This window comes from Opisthocomus hoazin, chromosome 4 (genome assembly GCF_030867145.1).
Source record: "Opisthocomus hoazin isolate bOpiHoa1 chromosome 4, bOpiHoa1.hap1, whole genome shotgun sequence".
Lineage (NCBI taxonomy): Eukaryota > Metazoa > Chordata > Aves > Opisthocomiformes > Opisthocomidae > Opisthocomus > Opisthocomus hoazin.
In genome coordinates this window covers 7,133,132-7,156,672 of record NC_134417.1, presented here as the reverse complement: position 1 = coordinate 7,156,672, position 23,541 = coordinate 7,133,132, and the positions used below count along the sequence as shown (strand labels likewise).

At 40.7% G+C, this 23,541-nt stretch overlaps 1 protein-coding gene across 2 annotated transcripts in view; it reads left to right on the top strand.

Annotated features, from left to right (window-relative positions):
• Window positions 1–23,541, top strand: part of SPSB4 (splA/ryanodine receptor domain and SOCS box containing 4) — a 96,321-nt gene that overhangs the window by 13,407 nt on the left and 59,373 nt on the right. For both annotated transcript variants that reach the window (XM_075417296.1, XM_075417298.1), the window contains exon 2: window positions 10,542–11,397. In XM_075417296.1, the coding sequence (XP_075273411.1) occupies window positions 10,704–11,397 (694 nt within the window). In that variant the 5' untranslated portion in view covers window positions 10,542–10,703. The remainder of the gene's footprint in view (window positions 1–10,541; window positions 11,398–23,541) is intronic.

Genomic DNA, 23,541 nt, shown 5'->3' with positions numbered 1-23,541 from the left:
GATACAAATTTAGACTGAGTGTATTTTTCTTCAGGGCAAAGCAGGGGCCTGCCTGAGTTATTGGAGAATTGGTGTCTGGCAAATTCAGAGGGTGTCTTGAAGATTCATTGAAATGATATCAGATATGGGGTTTTTTTGTGCAAAGATTAATTGGAACATGCTCGTTTTTATATAGCCTTTACAGGACTTCCAGAATGTGGTGCTAGTTATTTTACTTCAGTGACAGGATAACTAGAGATTGAGTACAAATATCTCTTTATTCCCATCAAATCTTGCATCCTGGTACAATTTTCTTCCAAATAATTTTCAGTCTTTTTTTTTCCCCTTTTTCCTCAATGCATTGAAGAATGAAACATGATTAGTAATTCATTGTTACAAGTAAAATGCCACTTGAAAGAAAATTCTCTGTGGAAAACTGCTTAGCAGTGGGAGCTTCAGTGTAAAGTTGTTTTGAGAAATACAGGCCTTGCGTTTGATTTTACAGATCATAGTCTGTGTTGAGAATCCTGTAGGTGGGCATAAAGCTGATTTATTTTTATCCATACCTTTATTAGGAAGTTTGGTGTGGGTTTTTTGAAGTACTTTCCTGTGGTCAAGAATACTTGGAATTGTTGGCACTTGTAACATGAAATTCTTCTAGGATGTACGCTGTTAGGTCAGTAGTAGAGAGAGGTAAGTGCTACTCAGAATAGCAACTTCTTTCACTATGGCTTTTCCTACTCAGAGACCCTCTGTGATTTTAACCCTGGAAACAGTCTGGGATACTTTTTCTCTGTTGAACGGTATTTGTTTGAAGAGGTAGCCTTTCTGCTTAATCTGGCTCTAGGACAATGAAAGACCCAGAATGAATATAATGCTCCACGTAGCCTTCAACACTGTGAGACCCATCCTGGGTTCTCACTGAGACATCCCTTCTGTCTTCAGGAGGAGTCATGGACTCTTGACATGGGGCCGTAACTGTCTGTAAATCTTTAACTCCTTAAATCCCTCTGGCCTTTCCCAGCCTCTCCTACATTACCAAGTGCCTTGTTTCCTAAATTAATAGCAAACAAATGAAAATACTAATCTGTAAAATGGGAAAGATTTTATGTGCATAAGGAAAATCCATTTTGTTGCTTGGAGCTCAGGTGGCTTGTTTCTATGATATTACTTTCTCCATCATCCTCATTTGTCTGTGCAATTATTATCTACTGACAGATAAGGTTTAGCAGAGGCGTATGTTTAAGACAGATGAAATTCATTGCTGTTGCTTAAAAAATGTTGATTTTTTTTTAAAGAAAACATTTACTTAACAGGAAGTTGGTTTATCTTTTTGTTAGCGCTCAAAAGCCGTATGTAGCTGCATTTGTCGCCTCACCTGGGAAACAGGAATTCATCTACATAATCTGAATTTGTGATGATGCTTCCTTAAGATATATAAAGTCTGTTTATGTAATTTCTGTTCTTTAAAAGAAGTCACTTTAGAAACTGCAGGACTAATGAAGTGTTTCTTCCTGGATTTGTGTCTTGTGGCTGACTTAACTTGAAGATGCTTTGCCTGCAGTTACTTCTTTGAAGTGAGCTCATTGTCTTCTGTGTTCCTTGGCAAGACATGAACTTGCAGCCTAGCCTCATCTTCCATGACGTCACTTCCAAGATGTCTGCCCCTCCTGTAGGACCATAGCTGTCTTTGAGCCTGTTGTTGTAGTGTCAGGTTAGGCTGATGATGGCCATTGACTGAAATAGTTAAGGGGGAAGGGCTAGGAGGGATGCAGATGGTGTGATTGTGTAAGCCTATTTGCCTATTAAACAAAAGAATACGCTTTTGTTCAGGATAGAACTTGTTCTTGTGTATTCATCTTCTACATGTTTGTGCAAGTACAATGGCTGGGTTCCCTCCAACCCTGCCCTCCCCCTCTCCCAAGGCAATCCTGAGCGGAAGGAATGGGCCAGAGTCCTGTGTGCGTTTGTGGCTTCCCTACAATAGATCACCCGCGGTCTGTCTGAGACAGCCTTTTTGGACATCATCATCTTCTGAATCAGCTTGCTGCAGGGGAGAGAATATCTTCAGCTCTTGTCTGTTGTGTTTGGCCAGAGGCACAATATGTTTTAGTTACTGGACTTTGGCAGAAGTACAATTGGAAGTATTAAAGCCATCCAGGTAAGATCAGGAGCTACCTCTAATGAGCTGCTTCGGCTGAAGCATGATGGCTTTGCTTCTGGCCCACCAGCAGTGAGAGCATCCAACAGGTGTTGTTTGCATGCTGCTGCTGCGATTCAACTGAGAATTAAACAAAGTAAGGCTTAAAAGCAAAAGAAGATGACAGAAGTTTCTTGGCCTTTCCAAGAGCACTGCAAATTTTAAACTGTTGGTGTATGTCTTTTTGTAGACGAAAAGGTAGAGAGGCTGAGCACTTGACTCATCTACTGACTGCAAAATATAGACAGGCACTGTGAGAGTGGAGCCATCTCTTGTAGAGTCTGGTAAGCCTACAGCAGCCTTGTGATTAAAAAAGAAGAGTTGCTGTTAGTGGGTGTTCCTCCTTACCCCCATCCTCATCATGGATGTAGACCTAGGCTCCTTCATGATTTACAAAGACTCCCCAGGCTTGGAATACATTGACACGTATAATACTGTGACTGAACCTTCAGATAAGGGGTTAAGTTTCTGCAGTTGCCGTGAAGTTCTGGTGAACAATTGTATTAAGCTAGAGGAGCTCTCATCTGTCTGTCACTTTCTACTAGCTTTGGACCTCCCCTTAGTCCACTCAGGGATCATCTCCGGCAGGTTCCCTGGAATATGCTGCTGGCTAGAATAAGGAATGATGCTTTCCAGGAGTTGCTTTCACATCTGTGACTTTGTAACTTTTCTTTTGTTTTAAAGGCCAACTGGCTTCACTGTAGTTTACAGCAAAAGAAAGGTAATGGGAAGGTATTCAGCCATCGTGGTCATCATGTAATGAATGTTCTGGTTTTGAAATTGAAGCTGTAGGAGTATTAATCCTCCTCAAAGCTGTAGAGGTAACAGTAAAATAAATTGTCTGAGAAGTGTTATGCTGGTGAAAAGTAGAAATGACTGGAGAGAAACTGTAATATTAAAACTTAATTATTCTTTGGACTTTAAATATCAAGTGGTCTGACACCTATTGGTATTACTTACTTGGTGAAGCATGGCTGGGTAGAAATGTAAAATGGCACGTGATCCTGTAAAATGCAAAGTAGAGCTGAGAACATAATTCTCAATTTAGTGTTAAGCCTTTTTCATGTGTTAATTTTCTCTTTTGATATAACCATGACACTTCAATATTCAAAATGGCTATGTCAGGCATTCAGGAAAGACAGGAAAGTATTTACTGTAACAGGGGTGACTGAAGGATGAAAGATGCATCATTTCGTGCCAGAAGAGTGAGGAAAAGGTAAGCAGAAGCTCATGACTGTACTGAATGTAGACATGAAGTTCAGTGTGAAGTGACTGTGGATATTTGCTCCACAGTTTGGGCTGCTGCTTAAATAGATGGTTCTGCCTTTCAGGTTTGTTTTTTTTTTTTCCTCTCCCTTTCCTTATGCCAGAGCAAGCGTTTACATGACTGTCTGATGTGCCAGATCGGAGGGCTTATCCACCTGAAAATAACCTGACAGAATAAAACACTACATTTTACCCACATTAGTTTTCTGAGGCAGACCCATCTGGAGTCCATCTGAGTGCAGGTGACTGCAAGACAAAAAGAAAGAATGAGTAGGAGGGGGTGGTAGAAGGGATGTAGCAGTTTGAACATGGTAATTGTGAAATCATGTGGGCATTCCTGTTAAATACCCTGAAAGTAAGTAAATGTTTCCTTTCAGTAACTTTAGAACTGGAATGTTGCTGTTTTAAAACTTCCATAGTAAAAAAAGTAATTTCTATTTTGTTATGTTACTATATTTGTTTTTCATATTACATTGCTGTATTCTAACTCAGACATCATTATGCAAAAATCCTGTTTACAGAATAGAAGTGGGTTTTTGTCATCTCTCATGTTTCTTCAGAGTATAAATGTTTGCATTTAAAACCAGCTTTCAGTACCAGAGAGGCAAATCCCAGAAACGAGTGCAGAGGGGTGGAAGGCATAAAAATGACCCAAAACCTCAAATCAGCTCAGTTCCAAAGTACAGTAAATGGAACTATTTAAAAATACACTTTCTGCTGTATTCATAGCTACTCAAGATTCTTTCTGAATTCTTCATCATATGATTCAGCTGCTTCTAACTCTGGTGGTACAGATGGTGTGATATTTCAGATTATTCTAATTCCAAGTGGCTAAATGCACAGTCTATTTTAATAACAAGCTTATGTTGAATTTGAAACAGTTACATTTTTGTAGTATTACAAAATAAGTTACCCTTTATGCAGGAATGTCCTTGGGATTTTCAGGGTTTGCATTCCTTTCAGGAATTGAAGAAGTCATGACTTTCTGCTGCGTTGTTCATCCCACATGTTAAATGTCATTTGCTAAGTGTGCATGCAGCATAAAATTTTATCTGTAGCATGGGTTAGTTTAGAGTATCCAGTCATTTCTGGTTGGTTGCATTGTTACTATATATTCCCAGTTTGACAATGAAGGCCAAAGTTGTTCAAAGTGGGCAAGAAATCAACAACAATGTTGGATACCAGGACCTGTAGCTGAATCTAAGCTGGGCAGTCTTTTTAGGGTGCCAAAAATGTGCTTAATTCATTGTCACCCTCAAAAAAGCGTTGTCATGGTTATGTAGCTGTTTGCACACTGGGAACAGTTTAGGTTGACCATGAGCCAGCAGTGTGCCCTGGCTGCCAAGAAAGCTAATGGGATCCTGGGGTGCATTAGGAGGAGTGTGGCCAGTAGGTCGAGGGAGGTTCTCCTTCCCCTCTACACTGCCCTAGTCGAGTACTCTGTCCAGTTCTGGGCTCCCCAGTTCAAGAAAGATGAGGAGCTGCTGGAAAGTCCAGCGGAGGGCTACGAGGATGGTGAGAGGACAGCAGCATCTCTCCTATGAGTAGAGGCTGAGGGAGCTGGGCTTGTTCAGCCTGGAGAAGGCTGAGAGGGGACCTAATAAATGTTTATAAAGATCTCAAGGGTGGGTGTCAGGAGGATGGGGCCAGTCTCTTTTCAGTGGTGCCCAGCGACAGAACAAGGGGCAATGGGCACAAATTGAAGCATAGGAAGTTCCATCTGAACCTGAGGAAGAACTTCTTCCCTCTGAGGGTGACGGAGCACTGGAACAGGCTGCCCAGGGAGGCTGTGGAGTCTCTTTCTCTGGAGATATTCAAGACCCGCCTGGACGAGGTCCTGTGCAGCCTGCTGTAGGTGACCCTGCTTCGGCAGGGCGTTGGACTAGATGACCCACAGAGGTCCCTTCCAACCCCTACCATTCTGTGATTCTGCAAAACATAGTTGATAGACACTGGTCTTTGTGCCTTTGCATTGTCTCTGTGGAGGTAGAAGTCCTTGTTCTTAAACTTACAAACCATTCTTCATCAACTTGCAGAACAGATTCTTGCAGTAGAGATGTTAGGACCAGGGTTAGATTCAGAGTATTCAGACACTTAGGGTATTGGTTCTGTTCAGGTGTCTGGGGAATGAACAGTTTTGGTGCCCATGGAGAAGAGGCCTTGGTTCCAGAGCCTCCTGTCACAACCTTATTAGGATTCAGGAGTCCTTGCTTGCTGGTGACAAAGCCCAGGTTGGCAGGGGAGGTGGCAGTGAAGTCTGGCTCCAGGAAGGAAAAAAAACGCAAGGGCCAGTAGCAAAAGAATGGGAACTGCTGAGTAAAGGTTTGAAATGCTGGTAGATAGAGGGATCACCTTCCCTGCTTTTTCTGATAATTTCACCAATCAGTATCATTAGTTGGGACTCTCCTAGCTTGTCACTTTTGATAAGTGTCAAGTTAGCATATTTAACTTAAGCCATAGCACGTTCTTACTGTAGTTTTGAATTGCGTTTATGTGGTGTCATTTCTCATGCATGTTTTTCAAGCTTTCTGCACGTCTAGTTCATGGTAACCCACAGGGAAATATAACTATTAATGCTGAAAACTGACTTTGCAGAAAGCGTGTTTCTTTTGTCAGCAGTTATGTTCTGTTGAAGCCAACATACTGAATTGTTACAAAATGCACCCTATTTAATTATAGCAAAGTGATGTCCCAGCAGGCCTTCTTCTGGTAAGTATAATTTATGTTTCTGTTGTGAATAATTTCCCTAAATATTTTGGCAGTCTGCATGAGGACACTGCTAAGTGACGCTGACACACTTTTCCTGTTTGGAATTGGCTTGTTCTTATACAGTATGTTCAATCTAATCATCATATCCTGACAAAGTATGGCATGAATGTGAAACTGTGAGACAGAAATAATTCAGGTTACTAAAACTAAGTCTTCTCAACTGGAGGTTTCCAGTTGCTGCAGGATTGTACTAATGTGTGGTTCTCTTCCCATGAAAACACTACTTTTTGTTTGTTTGTTTGTTTGCACAAAATACTTTTTATCACAGACATAACTGATGAAGTTTACTGTTTCAGTTGTGGTCACTAAATGGGTATAATGGAGTTGTCATATATATTAAGACAGATTGAAATATTTTGATATTTCCCAACTCCTCTAGTGGTTTGAAATTACTGGAAGAGCAAAGTTTGGGAAAAAATTAAAAGCAAAACTGTACAGTGAGAATGCATGTTATTTCAATTTCAGGGTATTTATATGTCTAGTGAGAAGATACAGGCATGGAAATCTAAGTTTCTCTAAGTAGTATAGGATTAAAAACAGTCACAGGAGTTGAATGACAGTGCTGTGCTTTTGCAAGCTTTTATTAATTCAGGAGATGGTGAGAAGGTTTTACAACCAAATGTTTCTGTAAATGGATTGAATAGTACATAATCTGAAAGGAATAATCTTCTATCCTTTCAGGCTGACCCACAACGTTTACTAATCCTGTGTGGTGTAGCAATCCAGTCCTGCAGAGAGGAGGCCAGTTTGGAGTACCTTTGCCAGACGAATTGATAATCACTGCACTTCCCCTTGCGAGCATTGTGCTCTCCCAGCAACTGCTGGTGAATGATAATTGCGTAGCTCTGTGGGGAGAAGCTGCCTGGAGGTCCTGACAGTAATAGTGTGAGTGTGACGTTTCTGAGGTTTCCGCACTGGAAGTGCGGTATTACCTCTGGAAGCAGGGAGGGGATGTTTGTCAGTGGAGATGGGCTGGGCCCTGGTAGGCTGCAGCCCTCCAACAACAGCTCCTGGCAGGGTGAAGGACGAGGTGATGCCTCTGCTGCCACTCCTCACCTCAGTGTGGGTCTCCGCCATCTGCTTGGTGTGAGTGGACAGGACTTAGACAAGAAAAAGGAATAGATGGTCTTGGCTTTGAGACAGGTTGCTCCTGTAAGCAACCAGCAGGACTTTTGTGAGCTGCCAGGAGAGGAGGAGTTTCTGCATGAGTCGCTTGCTGTAGAGCTCACAATAATTTTGCATGGGATGTGAGCAGGAAGCATGCGTTGCAACTCCTCACTGCCTCCTCACATAAAGTTTTCATGTCAGCTGCTACTACGCACCAGCAATCCGAGCTGTCAGATCACAGCCAGCGTGGGGTTACGTCTTTATTGCTGTACTGGTACAAATGATTAAATGTTGACTTTTTTTTTTTTTTTGCATTTACTTGTTCAAGTCCACCAATGCTTGAATGAGATTAGTGTGGCTATGGTTGGCCTTCTAACAGAAGATGAGAACAACTATCAGCTATGCAAAACTAGGGTGCAAGAGAGTATAATATGTTACAGTGGATGGGAGAAAGTATTTGATGAAAGGTAGTTTTTGAGCTGCACCACTCCTTAGGAACTGCTGCATCTTGAATGCATCAGTAACTGTAAGATTTTTTACATTATTGTTCAGTCCTGTGCCCATACAAAGCTATCAGGCAAAATGTTACTTTATATAATTAAATTATGTGGCAATGTCCATATATGAATAAAGGCTGAATGTTGTAAGATACGGTTTCAAACCAAAGTACTTACTAAGCACATCCCAGAGTAAAGCTACAGTAGTGCGCATATCGAGGTACTTGTAATGATGCATTTTACTCCTCTGTATTACTGATCTATCTATTAGCAGCCTATTTATGTTACAGTTTGGGGCACATTAGGAAGAATGTTTGTGTGTTGCCAAGTGAGTCACTCTGGTGTTTATAATCTCTTGGTGATTTGCCAGGTAGACCTCTGTGCCAAGTTTAGTTTCTCATATGATCAGGAAGTGATACGGGAGGATGCACTGAGGACTTCCCTGGTTGTCTCCCCTGACAAGAACGTGGTAATTGTCTTGTGCTTTAAAGAGAACATTTTCAAAGGCATGTAGAGCTAAACCTCATACAGAAGTTGCTGGGGTTCCCTTTGAACATCTGATGCTTTCCCTTTTTGTATCCTTCTTTCAAGGTCAAGTAATCAAGCACCTTTTTTAAAGGAATTACCCAATCCCTGAGCATGGGTGCTCCTAGGAGAACATACTTACCCAATGACATTTACTCCCTGTGCTTTTCTATGTGTATATTAGTGTCAGTATTTCATTCTCCCCCGGATTATCACTGTGTAATCAAGTATTAAACTTGCTTTGGTGGGCAAAATTTGCCATTGTATCTTTGAAACAACCTATGAGTGCTGCTGCAACAGTGGAAGTGGCAAGTATCAAGTTGAATGTAGTTACTGTTTAAACTTTGAGATTCTTTTTACATGGTTTGTAAAGAAGTAAGGGGGATTGTTCAAGCTGATTTCATGTGGGGTAACTTTCAAGTTGTGGTACTGTTTCAGTGAGAAGAACCTCCTGTTCTGAAGGCTCTTCATGGGGGCTGATGTTTAATTTTGATTTTAAAGGTTAAAATTAGGTGCAGAGAGGTGGTTGGTTTATGCTCAGATGTGCACCCATATGGGACCAGCCACCAGAAAATAGTATTTTTATACAGTAACTTAACTGTCACGTGGATTTGAAAATCAACTTATTTTGGAAAGAAAGCTTTCACAGGCCACAGGCATTGTTTAATTTCTGTATGCGGAAAAAACTTTACATGGTATTGGCCGCTGTAAGGAGTTAATTCACTTCTAAAACGTGGTTGCATGGTAAATTTTACAGGTGGCATTTTCCTAGATTTCTCTTTTTATTTCCTTTCCTTGTGAGTGCATGTTTCTTGTTGTCTTTCAGAAATTATCTTTGCAATGGGACAGTATATCTGGGGTAGAAGTTCTTTAAAAGGAAGAACATGGTCTTGTGTCTTACCAAATCAAGTCTTGCAAGATGTTCTTTGCAAGACATCTTTGCCCCTCTCTGCTGTTTGGTGCTTTATGAAAACCATCTTGTCACCTAGGCTCTTCAGGCTTTGGAGAGTCTGGTGATTTTCACTGCTTCTTGAAATGCTTCATTGTTCTGTTGGTAAATAAACAGGGTGGGTCTCCCCAGCTATATTTGAGCATTCCTGGACTTCGCACTTATTTTACTAGGAGTATGTCTGCTGGTGCACACACTTTGTTTGATCCCATGTCAATCATCTACTTGCGTTCATAGGACTTTGTCTTAATTTTTATCCATGTAGTACTTTTAGAGGTTCTTGGCTTCCCTTTGCACTCTACCTGAGCTCTAAAAGGTGAATGAATCTAACTTATTCAGGCTACAAAGAATCTTTCCTGGGTGTTTTTGACCACTTCCAGGTACGTTACCATGTTTGTCTATGGAAGCACAGAAAGAATACGTTTCAAAATCATGTATTCCCTGTAATGCATATTACAGTGTTCCACTCCTTCGCATCAGCCTAGTACTGCAAGATAGAAAATGTAGATTAGCCTGCTGTCCAGTAGCACAAAGAAATGCCTGCTTGTAATAGCTGCCCATATAGAAGAGTCTGCTGAGGAACTGACCTCACCATTTTTCATTTGTCCTTCCAAGCCTCCTCATTACCTCTCTCTCCTTTTTTTTTTTTACCTCCTTTCTAAAAAAAAAACTAAAGCTTGATGGATTTTTGTTTTTTCTTTTATTTAAGAACAGGTGGGGTTAAAAGTAAACGTTTAAAATTTGCAGCCATTTGCTGTTGGCTGCATTTGTTTTAATAACAACTCAGAAGCTGAAGCCCTGTGTCTCACCAGGGCCCAGGAAAGAGAAAAGCCAGAAATAAAAGGAGATTTTGACAGTGCGTATTTCTAAGCTTATGAAACAAAAGCTCAAGTGAAAGTGAAGGTACCGCTGAACATAGTTTATCGCTGTTGCTGGGGAATAGTGTATGCCTTCTTCAGGACGGCTGTGAACTTGGCCAGACAAAATGGGTGGAAGGGCAGAAAGTGGGGAATGTCTGCATCCTATTATGAATTGGAGGAAATGACTGTCTGCACTGTGTGCGCTGGTGGGCTCGGAGTATCCTGCTGGCAGGCCGGTTAGCGCTGTAGGATACCGAATAAAAAGTGGTGAATTGTCAGCTTCGGTGTTTAAACTAACTACCAGAGATGAGGAGACGTTCTTTAAAAATATACTGTGGACTTTCTGTTGGCTTTCTTAAACTAACTGGAAACTTTCTGCTTTCTTTCAGGAGCGTTTTTTCTCTGAAAACATTGCTGCTATAAAGCTCCAAACAGGAGAAGTAAATCCAGTCAGCTTGTCAGGTCACTGGCTCAGTGTAAAAGTGCTTTCATGAGGTAACGTTGGGCCAAAGTCAACTTTTCTTTCTCCTTGATATACCTTCAGCCAAACAATGGGCCAGAAAATCTCAGGGAGCATAAAGTCTGTGGATGTGAGGGAGCCCCCTTATAGACCTGTTAAGCGAGAGCTGAGAGGCCCGGATTTTTGCAAGCCGGCGCGACTGGACGTGCTGTTGGATATGCCCCCTGCCAAGCTGGAGGTCCAGTATAAACATGCTTGGAACAATGAAGATCGCTCCTTAAATATATTTGTAAAGGAAGATGATAAGCTGACTTTTCATAGACACCCAGTTGCCCAAAGCACAGACTGCATCCGGGGCAAAGTTGGCTACACAAGAGGCCTGCACGTCTGGCAAATCCACTGGCCCACGAGGCAACGGGGAACTCATGCTGTGGTGGGTGTCTCCACAGCTGAAGCTCCGCTGCACTCAGTGGGATACACGTCATTGGTTGGTAGCAATAGTGAATCGTGGGGCTGGGATCTGGGACGCAACAAACTCTACCACAATTGTAAAAATCAGCCTGGGGTCACGTATCCTGTCTTTTTGGAACCGGATGAGTCTTTTGTACTCCCAGACTCCTTACTGGTGGTTTTGGATATGGATGAAGGGACGCTTAGCTTCATGGTAGATGGACAGTATCTTGGAGTGGCCTTCAGGGGACTAAAAGGCAAAAAACTTTACCCTATAGTCAGTGCAGTTTGGGGGCACTGTGAAATTACAATGAGATACATCAACGGACTTGACCGTAAGTGTTACCATATTTCTTGTTTACACTGTTTTGCAGTTTTGTTCATGTAGGATTTTTTTCTTTATCCTTTCATTGTGAACAGAGTGTGCTGGGGGAAGCGTCCACTCTGAGTAGATTGCATCCCATAGCTGGTGCCCACAACAAATATCTATCAGTTGTGTGTTATAATAATGGTATGGATTGTATCAAAATATTTTCCCTTTTGGCAAGCAGAGTGGCCAGAAATCTGTGTCTAAAGAAAATGGGCAGACTGAGAAAAAAGATCTTGAGAAACTTCCTGGGTATGTTTAACAGTAGAACTCTTGTTTACTGGAGGATATGTTTTAAATCTGTGGTTTTCAAATAGGATTTGTGGACCCTGTAAAAATTTCCTGTAGTAGTGAGAACTCTTAAATGGTGTGCATAAACATATTTGAATTCAGGCCATTAGGCTTTCTTTCCATAGTTGCCTTTCCAGGACCCTCAGAAGCAGCTGTGGGTCTCCAAGAACCTGGGAATTCAGGTCAAAAGTTGCTTTCAGCAGTTTTTCTGAAAGAGAGCTCTGTTCCTTAGTTGTTTCCAGAAGGTGCTTTGCCAGGGTGTTTTCTTCTCCAGAAATATGGGGGTGTGGATAAGCATTAGCCATTTTTGAGCTAAAAATGTAGTAGCAAATTAAATCGTCATGTAGTAAGGAGCAGCATGTTGCTGCTGTGACCTTGAAGTAGTAGCCCACCAGAAGATGAGTTGCAGAACTGGGTCTTGTCCAGTTCTCACTGCTCAGGAAGACATGTGCTCTGCCAGGTCCGTAAGCAGTGTGGCATCCGTTCGGTCATGCCCAGTTATCTACAGTCAGTTTATCGTCTGCTGTGAATTGGGGAAGGGAAGGCCGAAGGAGGTAGTAAGGGGAACTGTGTTCATGTTTAAGACTGTATTATCTGAGCCGTAGGAGGAACCGTGAATACAAATATATAGATTTAACAAAAATAGGTGACTGAACAAAATTTCATGGTTTTTGGGCTTTATGAATGGAACTTGGTCTTGTAAAAAGAGAATGATAGCAAGTGTACAAAACCTGCCTTTCAATTAGTAATTTCTAAAGGAATTTACTATTCTTTTCTATTAGGTTGGGGTGGTCTAATTTTTTTTTCTGTCAAAAATTATTTCTCTGCTCATTAGCCTTACATCTGCTGTAGAAAGTAGAAACACAATTAAATAATTGACCCTGTTTAAGATTACCTTTTCATAAACATCTGTAATAAGCACTGGGAGAAGGAATCGTTATCCACAGAAGCCCTGCAGGTTATTACAGCCAGACGCTAAATGGCAGCTTCCGGAGTGCTTTCATACAGAGCAATATCGGGGGATCATAAGTATTTTGCAGTTACTCGGACACTGCAGAGTGGTGGTGTGATGCTTTTTCTTTTTTTTGAAGGGTGGTGGGGCAGAGATACTTTTGCAAACTGAATATTTGTGTGCAAAAGCAGTTTTTATAATACTGGGAATATCTGCCAAACTAAGCGAAGTACAGCTCGGCTTGGTCCATCGCGTCCACGCAAGCAATCGTTCTGCATTCCTTTTGTAGCCTTCACAGCCCTCCTTAAGGGAGCTCTAGAAAGATGAAAACACAGGAGGAGGATGTGAATGAGTTTGGGAGAAATTATAAAGTAAAAGGGGCTAAGTAGAGAAGGATAGCTGTGGTTTGTGAGATGGCAGAGAGAAAAATTCCCATCCGGTTTCTCGTGGGATAATTTTGCTGGAAGAGGAAGGACAGCTTCCTAAACTATCTCTGAGAAAGTCAAAGTAGTCTGTCTTTTTTTTGAAGCATGAACCCCTGGCTAAAAGTAAACTTGTAAACTAAACTTTTATGTAGGCCTGAGTGTTAATCTAATCATGTGAAGAGGGAGTTTAAAGCCACTTTGCCATGAGGCAGTTTGACATCCTGGAATCACATCATTTGTAATCACATGTCCACTGATTCGTTACTGTCCTGCAACAAAAACAGCATTCAAGAAACCAAAGTACCTTGTTTAGCTGGTTCTCTAAAGCAGACACCTTCTCTTCTCTGCTAAAAGTGGTTCTATCCAGCCAGCCCTTGTGTAGCAAATTTGCTTCTGGCAGTCTTCATGTTCACTCGCGTAGCACTTTAACATTACAGGTTTTTGTAATTGTTTGCTCTTGTGAAAATCAGAGTAGATCTTGAAGAACAGCGAGATGCTCATTTAAGTACATTTGAACGTAGTGTAGTTGTTTGCTTTTATTTTTCCTTCTCTGAAAGTTGCAGCTGGTAGTAGAGGTGGTAATAGTAACTTTAGCTGTTCTTGAAACTGTTGTCACATGGTGACTTGTAACTTGCTGTTTAGTGATTGATTGTTACTGCTCAGAATGCATACCACAGCTTGCAATGGTTGTTTATGTGGAGTCTTACAGAGCAGATGGAGACCTCAACTGCAGGGATTTCTAGTCTTTTCAGTACTTGCTGTCTTGCTGTTTAAATAGAAGACCTTTGAATACTTTAGAGGCCCCTGTATTTCAGTTGCCTGGCAAAGAGTGAAAGGATCAAATGATGGGCTTGTGCAGCTGCAATGAACTTAAACATATGTCGTCGTGGTATAGAGGCTATGCAGACTTTGAAGTATGTTAATTACTGCGTAAATGGCAGAATCATAGAAGAATAATGCTGCAGGTCAAAGATCAAGAACCCATGTGCCCTCTGGACTCTGGATAGTGCTCTTAGAATAATGCTGTAGTGAAAATCAATCGTAGTTCTTCCGTCTGCATCTGATACCCAGACTATTCTGCTTTCAGAAGCTACTTTGGGCATCACATGATGATGTGCTGTGACTTTCACAAGACAGTGTTTCACTCACATTGGAGAGACTCAGACTTGGAAATATTTGTCAGGATTTAGTAGGGAAGGCAGGAGGACAGGATGGAGAGTGCTCATCATAAGTGTACTGAGTTCTTCCCAGGAAAAACATCTCTGATTGAATGCTATCGGTATTGGCCACACTGATGTGCCTGTTTTGTGGAGTTTTACATCAGACTTCTGACTCATTGCCTACTGCAATAATTAAAAAACCCAAATAATATAAATACAATATATGTTATTGTTCAGATGTTTTTTTCATCAGGGTACGTGCATGTTTAAAAAAAGCTAAGTTATTTTTATCTGTTGTCTGATGAGGACTCCAGAAGACTATTTATAGACTGGACCATAGAAATAGAAAACCACTTTCGTATAAATGCACACTGAGGAGGGTGACTGAAACATTAGTACCTGTGTGTTTAAACAAAGTGGTGAGAGCACAGTATAACAGTGCTGTGGTGGAAAACTTGGTCATTGAGTATGTGAGTTGAACGCAGTGATTTATTTTGATCCTTAAAAATACTGGACAGAACAGTCAGGTTCAGCTCTGCTCTGTTCCGAATTAGCGTGGAAGAGCGAAGCAGATGGTCTGTATTCTGTATATAACAATAGGTGACCCATAGACATAGAATTTGGTCATGCAACTCATAGGTACAAAATTTAGAGTTTAATATATTCCTAGGCTGGGAGAAGGTGGAAGGAGACTTCAGATTTTTTTTTTTTTTCTTCTCTCTTCTGTTCCCCCCCACCCCCCCGCCATCTTTGTGTGATAGCGTGGAGTTGGTTGAAATTAAATACTGAGTGCTGGGAGGAGGGTTGGTGGGGCTCTGCTGCTCTTGGGAATGGTCCCGCCTGCATACGTCAGCACAGCACACTCTCACTAGCATCATGAAGAAACGTCTGCAGGTGTGCATCAGCACTGGCCTTCTGGCCATCTCTAAGAATGCCTGCTGGTAGCATTTTCAAACTTTTTCATCCTGTAAGATGCACTGTCACTGAAAGTGCAGTGCTAGCTTCTACAGCTGCTGCCTTGGGGTGAAGCATCTGGTTGGGATATGTTGTGGGATGCGTCCTAACTAAAGACACTGTTTCCATGTGATTGCGACTATGCAGAAGAAAGGTACAACTTGCCAAACTCTTGCCTGAACTCTTGACTGTTGTGCATTTTCAGGAAGGGTAAGTCAATGTTTAAATGAACTATAAAAGTCTTGAAATTGCATGTGAAAGGAAAGAACCGAGTTCTGTGTTACATGTTAAATAGACTACAATAACTGAAGACTAAAAAACCGTACACCACTGCTGCCAGTTTGCATGTTTCTGGTTATAAATCCCCAAACCTGTTTCTTAGAGATGAGTAAATTTGGCAAGATTTTGGGGTAATGCTGCCCAGCCAACTTTTCAGTAATAATGTCTGAAGTCTAACACAGCCATGTCTTGCTCTTAGAATTTCTTTTAGCTTTTTAAGTTCCAAAAAGAGTAACTTCTGTTTTGGTTGAAAACAGACTGTAAGACTTAAGATAAACAATAGTATCCCGTGACCTTCCTTATTTTCTTCCATTCAGAATTTAGCCATCTTCTCTTAAACTGGTGTAGATCCAAGAATTTAAATTTACAAGACATTTGGGATGTTCACTGATCTTTATGCCTGAAGCTCCTCGAATGTTGATTTCAGAACTTAGTAACTTTCAGTTTCCATTATAGAATAGTACAACTACTTTGAAACATTCTCTAGCACAGTTTATTGGCTTTTGTGTGGCATTTATGGTTCTTTTTGCCATTTAGGTGCGAAAGAATACTTGTTGAGCTTGGCATTGATAGACCATTGCAGTTCTTGTGCTAAACCTTGCATAGCCACTACACAATTTTGAAAATAAGTTGAACTGTCGAGTTCAGGAAGCTGGCAGCATATGTCTCAAACAAGGAGAAGACTTTACTTATAGATTTAATTTATGGAAAACATTTATGTGTACCAGTTCATATTTTAACCTACAGATCCTTCTTGTAGTATTTGGGACTTCTCTACAAGGGTCCCTAGGCTCTCAGTGAGCTCTTACTGACCACTGCCCTGCAGCACATAGACAATTCTTAACATCTGTAACTATTTACATCCCCAGATGAAACAGAAGCATTATTCAAAGTATGTGCTTTGAACTTACTGGAGTCCTATTTCTACATGCCAGCAGCCTGTTTGCTGTGCCTGCAGTCAGCTCGTGCAGATACAGAACTGAGGATGTTTGGAGGATGCTGGCTCCATTCAGGGAGCCGCATCTGCCCCTGCATAGAGGCCCAGGAACAGTAGTTCCTGGTTCTAGATCCTGTGCTCCCTCTCTGCACCTGGGTTGCCTGGGGGAAGGGATTGATCCCTTTGGCTCCTGCCCCTGGACAATACAATTAGCATTGTAATGCTAATTAGAAATATGAACTCTTCCCCTTGGAGGCTTTTTTACCATAAAGAAATCTAAGTCAAAATTGCAGAATTGTTGACTGCTAGGAGAAATATATAATCTTTTGTCAGACTCTCTGGGTTTTCCCCCAAATGGATTTCAATTCAAATTGTAAACGGGTATGGTTTTTTTTTGTTTAGATAAACCTGTTAGTTTTATATGATATTTATATGGTACATTACTCTGAAGGTTGCAATGGAATTAATGTACTCTGAAAATCCAGTATTGCTAAACCTTAGGAAGAATTTTCCCTACAGACATGCAATCAGAGGATGAAGCAGTAGTAATTAAGCAACTAGTCCTGTGAAGAAGCAATCTTTAGCTTCTGAGATAATTTAACATGAAACAGCATTTTTGGTTCCTACTTTAGGAATCAGCTCATTTTTGAAGTTTTTTTGTCTTCCTCCACGTGCACCCCCTTTCCCTGGGTTAAGTGCATTTCTTGTCCTTTAATCCTAATTTTTTGAGACTTTCTAATTAATTCTCAGCAGAACTAATTAATTCTCACTAGAATATGCCACTGGGTTAATTGGCTTTTTGCCCCAGCCACCCCTTGCCCCTTCCTGGTGGTCTCTGCATTACATTTCTCTCCAAGATACTCTTCTTTTTTTCAATCCTCCTGCTTCTTTCCTCTCTTCGCCAGCTGAGTTTCTCTTCTGTTATGTTACCACACTCTTTATTAATAATAAATTCTTCCCTAACTTCCCCCCCCCCCCATCTCTAACTTCAGATAAGACAGTCTTTGTTACTAATAACAGTAGAACATTAGGTACAGCTTCACTTTTTCAGAGGAAGGACATTTCTGATTGAAGGATGTGAGTTTAGCTGGAATGGTGAATGGTCTTTTTGGGTGAATGTTAATTTTTTTAATTTGCATAAATTAATTGTAATCATGCAGAGAATCATCTGATTACCTCAGGTTGGTAGCAAATAGTTGCTTATGAAAGTATGTAGCTAGAAAGAACTTCTCAAGCTCCCAGATTTGTAAGAATAGCCTTGTCTTGTTTTATACAACTTTGACTTATTAAGACTGGCTGAGGTGGCCTCTATCCCTGGAAATCTAAGGCGCTCATTAGCTTTACAGATAGCAGTTCCTTTTTCTTTTCCCTTACAATCTAGTCTAGTTTGTTTATTTAGTAGGAAATCCCATTATCATTGACCTAAAACATAAGAAGGTGCTGGCATACTTCATTTTAAGTTCAGTAGTTCCTAAGGCTAGGAACATGCACTGGTAGTCTGCAGCTGTGCTATGGTTCATTTGTGTCCTGACATATCTGTGCTTTATCTTCCTGCTCTGGTTCATAAAGGTGCCATGGCAACTGCCAAATCTGACAGTTTTAAGGAAAAAACGTGTGTTAGTGTGTTCTGATAATGCTTCCACTGATTTCCCGTGTATCCTGTTTTTAAGAAGTAAGAACCTTGAAGAGCAACAACTATACCTGTGTTGTCAAAATTGAAGCGATTGTTGTAATCTAAAGTTACACTTTGAATATGGTATTTGTTACTCTAAAATACCAATTAGAAATTTGATAGTCTTGATTAATCCTTTTACAAATTTGTTTGAGCTAGGATGCTGGAGTTGGTCAGCAATGTGAACTAATTCTCACGGGTTTGTATTAGAAGTGGAAATTTGAAAAGGGTATTTATTTTTAGATATGCTCTATCTGTATTGCTGTTGGGAATTGTACAGCGTAAATCCAATCTTCAGTGCAAATAACAATGCTTCTGCAATATGTTATCGAGTGATGTATTTACTTTATTGCCACAAATGTGTGTCCTTTGTCTGTTTTGATTATGATTTCATACACATTTCCTCAGAAGTTATATTGCTCCTTAAGATACTACTTTATTTGTCTCTAGTTGTGGAAGCTTCTCTCATTCTGTAATCACAGTCTCTTTCTGAAGATGGCCTCTTTTTCTTCCCTTAAAGACAGTGTAACTTCTCTATTAGGAGAGGCAGGTAGCAACCTAATTTCGGGCTCAGAGGAAATTCCACTTTCAAAAGATAAACATGAGAAGACCATGATCTTCCCGGAGTGTATTGTGGTGAGTGGCAATTTATATACCAGTTTTCAGATTATAGAAAATACCATATTTTTTATGGTAAATCCACAGGCAGTGTGCATGAAAATGAGCACACTCACAAGTGCTGCTGTGTTCTGCAGATGGTTCCACTGAAAGTAGTGATGGTGCTGTCTACCTCCCTACATAAATGAGAGGAACACTGCCCCAGCAGTAACACTGTGTTAAAATAATGCTGAGGCTGTGAAGTCGCTCAGAAGCTGACAAGTGGCAGAATGGGATTTGCTTTTTGCAGCTGTAATTCTGAGCTCCGCAGCCTTCAACTGTGCTTGTGTCCCACTTTCTCCCAGACAGTGTTTCACTCTGGTAAAAGGTGGCAAGTTCTGCTTCAAGTCATCCTTTTGTGTTCCTTTTCTGCCAGTAATTTTTCCTTGAATCTTTCCTCCTCAGTCCTCTGTGTCTGTGAGCTGGTGTATTTTGTGAACAGCCAGTGGGGAAACCTGGCAGACCATGACAGTCCCTGTGTTCTCAGGTTCAGTTTTGTTGCCCTTCGAAGGTAACAAATGAAAAGTCCTGCTAGCAAGGACAGGACTGGATCAAAGCTCCCCCTCGTCTTGTTTAATTTGTGCATATACAGAGAATTTAAGTAACATTAGTCTTTCATTTTAAACTGTTTTGGGGTGGGACTGGTGATCAGATCTGACTTTCAGGCCTGTTACTGAACCTAATTTTTGCTGAAAAACCTCCAACACTAGAAGTGTGAGATGGGGCATTTCAGTCTTCAGCGCTGAAGCTCAGCGTGGAGGCAGAGATGTCATGTTAGAAGTTACTGACACAACTGAACTTCATGTACAAGGACTATGAGGATTCTTTCAGTTGTTTAAACATTATTTTAAAATGTTAGTTTGTAGTGAAATAGAGAAGATTAAATGATGACACTCCTAAGAGGATTTCTGTTGGTAATTTGAAGCAAACTGAGCATTTCATATAGGCTTCTGTGCATTGGCCAGGATTCTGCGTGGCAGGTTTGGCGTTGCATATCTTCAGCGTTGGTGCAAAGAGTGTCTATTGCAATGGGAAGATTATTTGCTAGGAGTATTGAATAAAATATTTTTGATAATGCTTGTTCAGAGTGGACTTAGCAGGCAGTAATGGAGTGAGGCAGGTGTCCAGTGTCACCTCAGATGAGTTAAGGCTATACCTGTATTTTTCTATGGACATGCCTAAGAAAACAGAGATTTTGTAATGTGTCAAACTTGTGTGATGAATAACAATAGAAGGGTATCTCCCTGCCTCGTGTGAACGTTTCTTTCTGAAAGTAATGAACTTCCAACCTGGGATATCTTCGGGCTGTGTGGGTTTTTTGGGTTTGTTTTTGTTTTTGTTTTTTTTTTTTTAAGTAGATGATTACATACTAGCTCTGTCTCTGCCAGTTTCTTGTCACTAATTGCCTGAACAAATTATCTTATTCCAAAAAAGTGATTTGTGTGAAACCAAAATGTATTTTGACAGGGAAGTAGGTAGCATTAAAAAGGATAGTTTTTGTTTGAGATTCACAGTTGCGTTTTTCTCACAACAGACATTTTCATTTCCACAGCATGATGCAACACTGTTGCAAATGGGAATTCATGTCTGAACGTACTGTTTGGACATGAAATGTAAAGAAGATGGGCTTCTACTTTGCAATAAGAAGTAATTATAAGTATTTCAGAATATTGTTGTTGTCTATGCCACTTACCTGTATGCGTTTTCAGTGTGCCACTCGCTAGGCCGTGAAGCCTTGATACAGCATCTTGAAGCTAAAAGAAATTGCTTCCTCTCCTCTGTGGTTTCAGCAAGCTTAACAGCTACAGTATATTTAACCAAGACAAAGTGATTAGTTTCTTTCAGATCCTGATGCTTTTCCTCATTTTGTGTAGAGTTTACCTTTTATTTTTTAACAATCTTTTAAGCAGAGAGCCTGTAATTGCTCTCAAAAATACCTTCCTCTGTCCATCAAAACAAAACAGTGTGGGGTTATATCAGTACCCCATTCACACTTTCAAAACTAAAACGCTTTCTACTTCTGAAAATGCCTTGTTTTCAAGTAATTCATATTATGTAAAATGTGCTTTTTGGAGAGGCTTTTTTAAAGATCTTTCTCTATAAAGATTGAAATATTTTTGCGGGCTTAGGAATTAGGGGGTTCTTTTAAGCACTTAATGTTTTTTTTTAATAGCAAATTTCAGTTTTAAAGCTAGCATGACTATTATGAAAACAGTGTATTTTCAGTGAACAAAGAACTTCGCCCCAGTAAGTTGCCTCTGTTGAAATGCATCATCCAGCCACGGGCACCATATCGGAATCTGGTGTTCAAACAAACACGGCCCAGCAATGTGCTGGGAGTTTGCACACCTTCAGTGGCAGCTCCTCTTCCAAACTTGTATGTTCTTTGTGGTATTAACTACCCCAGTGATGAATTAGCATTTGCACTTAAAAATTTGTAAAATTTTCACACTGATTATGTCAAAGGTTGACCTTTGTTACGAAACAAGCACTGTTACAGTGGATGACTTGGGTTAGACTGGACTGGAATGTGTGCATTGGCTTCTGAAGAAATGCCAATTAATTTCTGAGTTCATACTGAGTTTCACTGCACTGGGAAGTCTCCTCATCACATATGTGACTCACTGTATCTTTGCTATTTTAACTAAAGCAATTGCTTTCATGTGCTGTGCATGGTTGTAGCCATGACTACATTACTGCTCGGTGTGTGCTTGCCGTATGTGTAAACAGTTTGCTGATTTTAGTGGTATGACCTATTGGCCTCCGCCTGTGTAAACAAATGAAGGCCAAAGTTCAGAGAGATCAGAGGGGAAACTTTAAACATCCTGCAAGATCTGAAGTCCATTAACTGTATGGTAGTATTTGGTTACAGCCAGTCCTTTTGTACTTCTGAATAATTTGTTCATGACACATTTGGGAAAGGAGGATAGCTTCGCCTGGCGCATGGAGACTGCAGGCAATGTAACTGCATTGGTTTGATGTTAAGAAACCAGCTTCAGTGGTATTTTCTTGTCTGGGGAAGTGAAGTAATGGTAAGACATGCTTTACTTTTCATTTAGGTTGAAATGTTAAAGTTGTGGGGACAGGCCATTGGAAAAAGGGCTATAGTGTACAAAGAATGAACAGTATAATGAGAGACAGATGACCCACAGGCAACAGAATGAAATGTGTGTTGAGGGAGGAGGAAAAGGAAGAGGTAATGTGAGAAGTGCCAGCAAGATCTAGGAAGACAGAGTTGAAAGAACAAATGTGAAGAAGGCACTAGTGCTTAAAAGGAAGAGAGAAGGCGGAGAAGTATGCTAAGAGGGTTAAAGAAGGAAAGATGCTGAGAATTTGATGGAAGGAAAGAAGCCTTGATGTAGTAAGCCAAGCAACACACTGAAAAGAAAGATCAGGACTATCTAAGCTCCTGAATGACCAGATATTTCTAATTTACTTTCTTTACTTTCATCAGCAGTTTTTCTGCCAGGAGCACAGATTCTGACTCCAGCTGTATGGGAGGGAGTGAAAATCCACCTGGGTCCTCTGGCTGTTAAGCACAGCCATGCTGGGCTTTCCTGGCCGCTAGTAACTGCTTGTTTTTGTAAGTCAAACAAAGAGCCTGTATGAAGTCAGAGAACTTGACAAATGTTTGCTGTGTTTTCAGTATGAACTTTACAGGAATCACTGTGATGCTATTGGCATTTCACAGGGTTTATTGTCATTTGTGGCTTTACAGGTGAACTTCTCAAATTAGGTGAACTTTCAAATTAGGTAGAAATGAGTGAACTTTCAATGTTTCTGCATCCAAGAGGGTGAACTACCCTGCAGATTTTTCTGACTGGAATATTCTTAATTTCTGATGGACTTGTACGTTTCTAAAATTTTGTTCTTAATTTTCTGAAGACTTATTAAAAATTTAAATATGTTATTTCTGCAGAACAGGTCTTGTATCCTTTAAAGGAATTCTATTAACTTCCAGGTATAACTGATCACCAGTAAGAAGTTTAAGGTATTTTATAATTTTGTTGACCAAGAATAAAGTAGAAGCTAAATCGTCTGATGCAAATGTTTTCAAAATCCAGCATGTAACTTGACGTACTTGAAATACTGGAGTTATATCCTTTTATCATCATCCTGGGCAACATTTCTGAAATGAAATTCTGATAAATGGGCAGCATGAACAATACTAGCATCCTTATGCAAACAGCAGCTTCCTGAGAATACAGGGTTTTTTCCTAAATCAGTACTTCTGCTTCTTACCAACAGCTTGCAGCTCTGGTTCTCCAGGCGTCAAGGGCCTGGTGTAGTGTTGAGATAGTAGATGTGATACTTTCTGCTTGGGGGGAGTGTGTGTGAGATGTTGCGTGCAGGAGTAGTTAGCAGGTGAAAGCTCGCTGCTGAGAAGGTGTTGCAGTAGAAATTGGCTAAAGACTGACTATTTCCAAAACTGGCTAAAAAGCATGCCTTTGTCTGGAGGGGGGCTGGGGGGTACCTATCCACTCAGAGGGGTCTCCCCTGCAATGTTTTGCTGCTGTTAGAGATTTTCTGTTGAGGAATACAGTATTGTGGAAGTGGCCCATTATTTTGTGCATAGTGCTATTTTCAGAGGAAGAAAAACCATTACTCTGTTGTGGTGTATGGGTTTCTTGGCAATCCACTTGAACATGCCGGTCAACAAATCCTGGACCTCCAAGTAACTTCTCGTCAGACTAGTCTGCTGGAACCACCATCTGCTTTTTGTTCCCCAGATTACTGGCTCAATAAAAACTTCCATAAAATGGAAGTATCAAGAAACATTTTGTG